Source organism: Gekko japonicus, unplaced genomic scaffold (assembly GCF_001447785.1).
Source record: "Gekko japonicus isolate JY-2015 unplaced genomic scaffold, Gekko_japonicus_V1.1 scaffold4358, whole genome shotgun sequence".
NCBI classification, from domain to species: Eukaryota; Metazoa; Chordata; class Lepidosauria; order Squamata; family Gekkonidae; genus Gekko; species Gekko japonicus.
Window position 1 is genome coordinate 19,280 of NW_015162092.1, and position 8,460 is coordinate 27,739.

Below are 8,460 nucleotides of genomic sequence, written 5' to 3' on the forward strand. Positions count from 1 at the left end.
GAGAGAGCTCTTGACAGAAACTGCTCTTTTTCAAGAACAGCTCTTATCAGAACTACGGCCTGCCCAAGGTCATCCAGCAGCTGCAAGCGGAGGAGTGGGGAATCAAACCCGGTTCTCCCAGATTAGAGTCCGCGCTCCTAACCACTATACCAAACTGGCCCCATAAGTGCCATGGTCGGTGGGAGGACTTGAATCTGGGGCTCTCCTATCTTAGCGACACTCTCCAAGTACCACCTTGGGCAAGGTAAGGAAAGGGATGGAGACCAGCAGTTCTGTGTTCCCACCCAGCCTATGTCCAGGAGAGCTTGCGGTGATCGCAGCTGTTTTCATGATTAGTCCAAATGATACTTAGGAAATGGCCCAAGCGTGTGCATATTTGGTCTGAAGCGAAGCAGAACAAGCCACAGGTAGAGAATTGTGGAACCGCCCTCCCAAGAGAAGGCAAACCGGGACTAGCTAAAAGCAAACTGATTGGGTGGCCCTTGGGGACTCGGACTCTGAATCGCCGGCTGGCAACCAGGAAGCAGCCATCCCCCCCCCACCCCCCCGCGCTCCTACCTCTCCTTTCTGAAGCTCTTCGATCTTCTTCTCTTTCTGGAGCAGCCTCTCTCTGTCCCGGGAGTCAAAGGAAAAGGGGCACACCTCCACCTGCCGGGGCTCGACGGCTTTGGGCTTGAAGGGCACTCCGAAGTGAGGCATGGGCTTGGCTTTGATCACCAGGGCCACCGCCTCCTCCTTCTCCCAGAAGAGACAAGAGATGGGAAGCAGACTCCTATTACTTGTTTATTATTTATTAAACTTATGAATTGCTCACTCTGCAAGCAGGCTCTGGGTGATTTACAACATTATAAACACTTAAAACACAGTTAACGTAGAATTAAGATGATGAGAAGAACTGGTCAAGACTTTATAGATGGTCTATCGCAGAAGATAGAACAAAGGTCCTACACACGATTTGTTGCAATTTGGTCAAGGGTTCTCAATTTTATGTCAGAAAACGGACCATTCTTCCGTCCAAAGCGTCATACATTCCCTGGATACGATTTTAAACATGATTACTCATCTTACATACATTAGTAGGGTCGGTTTAGAACGGATAAGAGGAAGTACTTCTTCACCCAAAGAGTGATTAACACTTGGAATTCACTGCCAACGGGAGGTAGTGGTGGCTACAAGCATGGGCGGCTTCAAGAGGGAATTAGATAAACATCTGGAGCAGAGGTCCATCAGTGGCTATGAGCCACAAGGGATAGATAGGAACTCTCAGTCTGGGGCAAGGGATGCTCTGTATTCTTGGTCTGTCTTCTTGGTGCTTGGGGGGGGGTCAACAGTGGGTGGGCTTCTAATATCCTGGCCCCACTGCTGGACCTCCTGATGGCACCTGGTATTTCTGGCCACTGTGTGACACAGAGTGTTGGACTGGATGGGCCTTTGGCCTGATCCAACATTGGCATCTCTTATGTTCTTATGGTAGTGTTCAGATCATTCTTTTCAGGATGAATCGTCACTGCTTTACTTTTTGAGTTTTAGTGCTACGGTTAATCTCTAAGAGGGTAGGCTTTTAGAGCAAAGTTAAGCTGGTAGTACTTGTAATGGGTTATGTTTATTCTCAAAGTTACATGTTTGTGTTACATTTGTATTGTAATGCTTTTGGGTTTTTTTTTTCCTGTCTCCATGGTTGTCCCATTATGTCTTTTCTTAATAAAAAATTATTATTTTTTTTTAAAAGATAGACGCTCCATACTGCAAATGGTTACATTGGTTTAGGTGCATAAAAGCGTGATTCTATTTATATAAAATTGAAACAAGCCATAATGAGGACACGTTCCATGTGTGTTCTGTGTTAGGCTTTCTTTGTTTGTAGTTGTTGCTTCTCTTTCTCTTGTGTAGAAAACTAACAAAATCTTCAAAAAAAAAACCAACCCCAACCATATAGTTAAGATTATTAGAAAAACACAGCCCCTCCTGAAAAGGAACACAAACTAGGAACGCAGCCCCTCCTGAAAAGCTATTTTATTTTCTATTTACCTCACTTATAGTCCACTCTTCTCCCCAGGAGGTACCCAGAGTGGTCTACCTGATTCTCCTCCGTTTCGTCTCCACAACCACCCTGTGAGGGAGGTTAAGCTGCGAGTGTGTGCGCGTGTCTGGCCCAAGGGCACCCAGCCAGCTTCCAGGGCAGAGTGGAGATTCGAACCTGGGACTCCCAGATTTCAGTCTGACATTGAGCCTCTACATCACACTGGCAAAGGCAGGGGGTGGCTTGGATGCTGCTGGCTAGAGATGTGAAAGCCCAGGATTTTGGGTTTTTTTTAAAACAGAGAGAAACATACAGAAAACACACCTGAGCCCCCCCCCCAACGTTTTAACTGAAAAACTTGGGAATTTGGGAGAATCACTGAAGAACTCCCCTGAAAGTATCTCTTGTGGAGTGAGCAGACTGCTTCTTACAGCAATGGTTTCCCACTGTCCACCCAGCGGTTCGAAAGCTTCGGCAAGTAGATAAAATGGGTACCACTCCTTAGAGAGGGTGGGCACATTAAACCCCCCGGTGGGGGAGGTGTTAGCCGGCAAATGGAAGGTCCAGCGCGTGAGATCGAAAAGCCTAGAAAGAACTCTTCGGCATCAAGAAAGCCTGTAACGGGCCGTCCGGCCAGGCGGTGGCAGTGCTGCACTGCAACTGAAGCAGTCCTGGAGAAAGCTGACGACATCAAGCCACGCCGAGGGAAAAATGCCGTTGGAACATGTCTGACCTTACTGCTGAACAAACTCCCCGTCGGCTGCGAACGTGTGTGATTTAAAGATTTATATGTTGTCCTCCCTTACCCCTTTGAATCATTGTTAGTCCCGTGTGTATTTGAGTAACTGTAAATCGCTCAGAGCCAGCAGCTCTGCAGGACTGAGCGATTAATACATTGAAAGATTATTATTATTATTATTATTATTATTATTATTATTATTATTATTATTATTATTATGTAGCGTGAAAAAGCATGAGGACTTTCCCAATTTGGGGGAAGTACTGGGATCTGAATAGTTTTTGGCAAAAATTAATAAGTTATGCGCTCAACAACATAAAAACATCAGAGAAGCCACGCAGCATCAGACCAAAGGCCCATCCAGTCCAACACTGTCACACGGAGGTCCAGCAGTGGGGTCAGCATTGGACTGGATGGGCCATTGGCCTGATCCAACATGGCTTCTCTTATGTTCTTTTGAGATCCTTATGAGATCTGAGACTGGGAAAGGTAGCCATGAAGATGGAGACAAGGGTTTGGCCTGAGATTTCACTTAACCAGAAGTCTACTCATCACTCTGCCCCATCTGACCCTACAACACCCGGACTCCCTACAGCAGTGATGGCGAGCCTTTTAGAGACCGAGTGCCCAGACTGCGACCCAAGACCCACTTATTTATCGCAAAGTGCCAATACGGCAATTTAACCTGAATACTGAGGTTTTACTTTCGAAAAAACAACTCATACCTTAACTTAAGAGAATCCAAACAAAGTAAGGAAAGCAATCCCAAATGCTTTCATTTACTTAAAATTATTTGGCAGAGAATTCGACACTTTAATGATGGTCTGGGCCTGGCTGGGGTGATGGCACGCGTGCCCACAGAGAGGGCTCTGAGTGCCACTTCTGGCACCCGTGCCATAGGTTCGCCACCACTGCCCTACAGCAACGCAACACTCCTGTGAGCACTGGCTGCCGCCCAGAGGAGAACTTACCTCCTTCTCCTTCTCCTCTTCTTTGGCCAGGGTACTGACTTTGTTCCTGAGCGCAAATGCTGGGGACTTGGGAATTGTGATGGGAAGTGGCTTTTTCTCTGGGACACCCTGTGGGGAGAAAGCAGTAAGAAGAGCTGCGGATTACCAGGGGATTCCGGAGTATATACCTGCCATGCCACTTGTAGAAGGAGAGTTTCCTTTAAAAAAAAAAACCCAAAAAACTTTTTCACTGGAGACAAAACTGAACTGGGAGCTCAATAAAACAGCAAAACCCTGATGGACCTCACAGAAGACCTTTGAGGCTTTATTAACAGGAAATCAGCAGTCGGTGATGGGAACGATCTCTGCCTGAGACCCCGGAGAGCCAATACCAGTCTGAGTAGATGATTGACCTTGACGGACCAGGGGTCTGATTCAGTATAAGGAATCTTCATGTGCATGTTGGGGAAGGGCCGTGGGCTCAGTGGCACAGCCTCTGCTGGACATGCAGGTCCCAGGTTCAATCCCTGGCACCTCCAGTGAAAAGATCTAGCAGTCGGTGATGGGAACGGCCTCTGCCTGAGACCCTGGAGAGCCAATACCAGCCTGAGTAGACGAGACTGACCCTTGATGTACCAAGGGTATAAGGAATCTTCACGTGCATGTTGGGAAAGGGCCGTGGCTCAGTGGCACAGCCTCTGCTGGGCATGCAGAAGGTCCCAGGTTCAATCCCCGGCATCTCCAGTGAAAAGATCTAGCAGTCGGTGATGGGAACGGCCTCTGCCTGAGACCCTGGAGAGCCAATACCAGCCTGAGTAGATGAGACTGACCTTGACGGACCAAGGGTCTGATTCGGTAGAAGACAGCTTTGTGTGTCCCAGGTTCCATCCCCAGCATCTCCAGTTAAAAGGACCAGGCAGTTGGTGATGGGAAAGACCTCCACCTGAGACCCTGGAGAGCCAATACCAGTAGAAGGCAGCTTTGTGTGTCCCAGGTTTCATCCCCGGCATCTCCAGTTAAAAGGACCAGGCAGTTGGTGATGGGAAAGACCTCCACCTGAGACCCTGGAGAGCCAGTACCAGTAGAAGGCACCTTTGTGTGTCCCAGGTTCCATCCCTGGCATCTCCAGTTAAAAGGACCAGGCAGTTGGTGATGGGAAAGACCTCCACCTGAGACCCTGGAGAGCCAGTACCAGTAGAAGGCAGCTTTGTGTGTCCCAGGTTCCATCCCTGGCATCTCCAGTGAAAAGAATCAAGCAGTGAGACCCTGGAGAGCGGCTGCCAGTCTGAGTAGACAGTGCTGACCGTGATGGACCAAGGGTCTGACTCAGTCTAAGGCAGATTCATGAGTTCGTTTGGGGCATGGTTGAGGCACTGCAAGTTTTATGCAGGCACTGACCAAGCCTACTGGGACTCACAGTTAATTCACGTTACATTAACAGGACCGAGAACTCCGAAAAACCTCTGATGATGTCCTAAGGAATCTCTAGCACAGTTTGCGCACCCCCTGCTTATCTTCTCCTTCTGTTTCACCCCACCTGAGGAATCGTTAATTTCAAGATGCCCAAATCACATCCGAGCCAGTCCTGGTTGAAACCAGTGTTCCCTCTAAACTGAGTTCGTGTGAGCCAGCTCACCGTTTTTTAGCCTACGGCTCACACATTTTTTGTCTTCGCTCAGGAGGAATGGCTCCAGAGCAAACTAACTTATGCAGTAGCCAAATCCCTCACTCCCAGCTTTAATGCCAGCAGCTCACAGAGTAGAATGTTTGCTCACAAGACTCCACAGCTTAGAGGGAGCATGGCTCCAGAGCAAACTAACTTATGCAGGAGCCAAATCCCTCGCTCCCAGCTTTAATGCCAGCAGCTCACAGAGTAGAATGTTTGCTCACAAGACTCCACAGCTTAGAAGAAGCATTGCTCCAGAGCAAACTAACTTATGCAGGAGCCAAATCCCTCGCTCCCAGCTTTAATGCCAGCAGCTCACAGAGTAGAATGTTTGCTCACAAGACTCCACAGCTTAGAGGGAGCATGGCTCCAGAGCAAACTAACTTATGCAGGAGCCAAATCCCTCGCTCCCAGCTTTAATGCCAGTAGCTCACAGAGTAGAATGTTTGCTCACAAGACTCCACAGCTTAGAAGAAGCATTGCTCCAGAGCAAACTAACTTATGCAGTAGCCAAATCCCTCGCTCCCAGCTTTAATGCCAGCAGCTCACAGAGTAGAATGTTTGCTCACAAGACTCCACAGCTTAGAGGGAGCATTGCTCCAGAGCAAACTAACTTATGCAGGAGCCAAATCCCTCGCTCCCAGCTCTAATGCCAGTAACTTCACAGAGTAGAATGTTTGCTGACAAGACTCCAGAGCTTAGAGGGAACCCTGGCTGAAGCCCACTTCCTCTTGACAGACACAAAAGCTTCCGGACTTACCACAACTTCCTCTAGGATCCTGGTGGGACACGGCCTGGAGTGGAATTCGAAGGGCTCCTCCGCCTGCGGCTTCCTGCTCTCGCGCTCTTGGATCCGCTTCTCGATCTCCAGGTCGAACCCGATGGGCTTGGTGGGCTCTTTCGCCGGGGGCCTCTTGGGCAAGATGGGCCCAGCCTCCAGGATCCGGGGGTCGAGCTCTTGAGCCTTAAACTTGTACCTGTTCGGCAGTTGAGCAGACAGTCAGATTCGCCCCCTCCGCCCCTAGCTGGGAAAATCTGCCTCCCGACTCATGATACAAAAGCAGCGATCATCAGTAACTCAGGAGACCTAATGCTGCTGTTTGACACGTCAGCTGTGGCGGTTCTGAGCACCATTCCCCTGTGTAACTCCTGCCCAATGTTTTAGGGAGGTGGGTGGGTGTGGCTCTCCCCAGGTGGGGTTAGTGGTTGGGCGGATTCGCGAAGGTGAAGTCCATCAGTGGCTACTAGCCAACGGAACTGCAAGCCTCCCTGAAGTGCAGGCCTCGTGCTAGCAATGAAAATAAATAGGGCCCTTTGCAAACCGCAGAACGAGCGCCACTGATACAAAGAGCAAATCCTTCCACTCACCAAATGACAGAAGTTACTCAGCATCAGACCCTGTGGCCAGTACGGCGAGAAACTTCACAGGCGGGACCAATGCTCCCTCTAAGCCATGGAGTCTGGTGAGCAAAAATTCTACTTTGTGAGCTCCTGGCATTAAGGCTGTGAGCGAGCGATTTGGTTCCTGCATAAATCAGTTTGCTCCTTCCTGAGCTAAGACAACAATGTGCGAGCCAGAGGCTAAAAAACTGTGAGCTAGCTCACACTGACTCAGCTTAGAGGGAACGCTGCGCGGGACTATGTATACAGCCCGGCTTGGGATCCAGCACAGAAGGGGTTACAGGTCATGGGGAAATTTTGTTTTGTATTTTTCATTTGTGCGTGTGTGTGTCTATAAACGCGTGCGTGTATGTGTGCAGTCATGACGGCCTCTGGTGACTGTCCCCTACCAGGGGCCTGGAGGATATCCAGAGAGGTGGCTGAATCAAGCCTGCCCCCGCCTCCCGACTGCTGGTATTCCAAGGAGGTCTCCCATCCAAGTGCTTGTCAGAGTCGGCCCTGCTTAGCTTCCGAGATCTGACGACATCGGGCTTGCCTTGGGGCTATCCAGGGCGGGGCTGGTCATGGGGAAACTTTTGAGGGTCTCGACAAGGGGTTCAATAGAGAGAGGGCTTCAACAGAAAAGAACTTATTAAGTAGGTCCAACCAGGGCTCTTTTTGTAGCAGGAACTCCTTTGCATATTAGGCGACTCTCCCCTAATGTAGCCAATCCTCCAGGAGCTTACAGAGCTCTTCTTACGGGGGCTACTGTAAGCTCTTGGAGGATTGGCTACATTAGGGGTGTGTCGCCTAATATGCAAAGGAGTTCCTGCTACAAAAAGAGTCCTGGGTCCAACTAAATTGTAAGCCGCTCAGAGCCCCTAGGGGGTGAGCGGGATAGAAGTTGAAGGATAAATAAATAAATAAATAATAAAAAAAGAACTTATTAAGTAGGTCCAACTACAGAGAGACACCCTATCTGGACACTGAAAATAAGTTCTCCAAAGTTCTAACAGACACACCATGCACTGTATAGTACCATCTGTCATCTCCACTATTCCCTGTTTTCATTATCATTTGCTGCATCTACCAATTACATTTCTTTAACGCACACGTCAGCACTCGGTTACAAAACGCACCATAACCCTAAAGGTAACAGGCGTTTACTCAGTGGTAGGCAACTGTTAATTGCTTATGTCTCCATCTTCTAATCTCCTATTCTTATCTCTGAGGCTAGGCTCAGAACGGACATCACCAGGCACTTGTTTGGCATACTAGATTTTCTCAAAATAGGCACATACATTCTTAACGTTAACATCTCCTAATGAAGCTAGCAGCACTTATGTCGTTAGCAGAATTCAGGCAAAGTTCAGGAATTTAGGACGTATGAAGATTTTAAGTCATAAGGCACACAAGATGGAGTTGCTTTTGGTTAATTTCTCTATTGCAGGCCTTCAAGTCCCTCACGTTTTATAGGTTAACTAGGAAAAAGGCCCGTTGTGGAAATAAATACAGCGGTCTCTAGAAAGAGGCTCTGGGCGGGTGTCCCGGCCTTGGACACTCTGTGTCAATTTGCTGTGGCGACCTCAGCAGGGTATAATGACACTGAGTCCACCATTTTCTCCAGAGGAACTGATCTCTGCTACCTAAAGAACAGTTGTAATTTTGAGTGATCTCCAGTCCTCACCTGGAGATTGGCAACAAT

The 8,460-nt window shown here is 48.7% G+C and overlaps 1 protein-coding gene across 1 annotated transcript in view; it reads right to left on the reverse strand.

Moving 5' to 3' along the window:
* The window catches only part of TPX2 (TPX2, microtubule-associated), a 59,320-nt gene that overhangs the window by 12,267 nt on the left and 38,593 nt on the right, over positions 1–8,460 (reverse strand). Inside the window, exons 10-12 of the mRNA XM_015405649.1 lie at positions 6,136–6,352; positions 3,731–3,838; positions 559–735 (exon numbers count right to left, since the gene is read on the reverse strand). Coding sequence (XP_015261135.1) covers positions 559–735; positions 3,731–3,838; positions 6,136–6,352 — 502 coding nt within the window. The remainder of the gene's footprint in view (positions 1–558; positions 736–3,730; positions 3,839–6,135; positions 6,353–8,460) is intronic.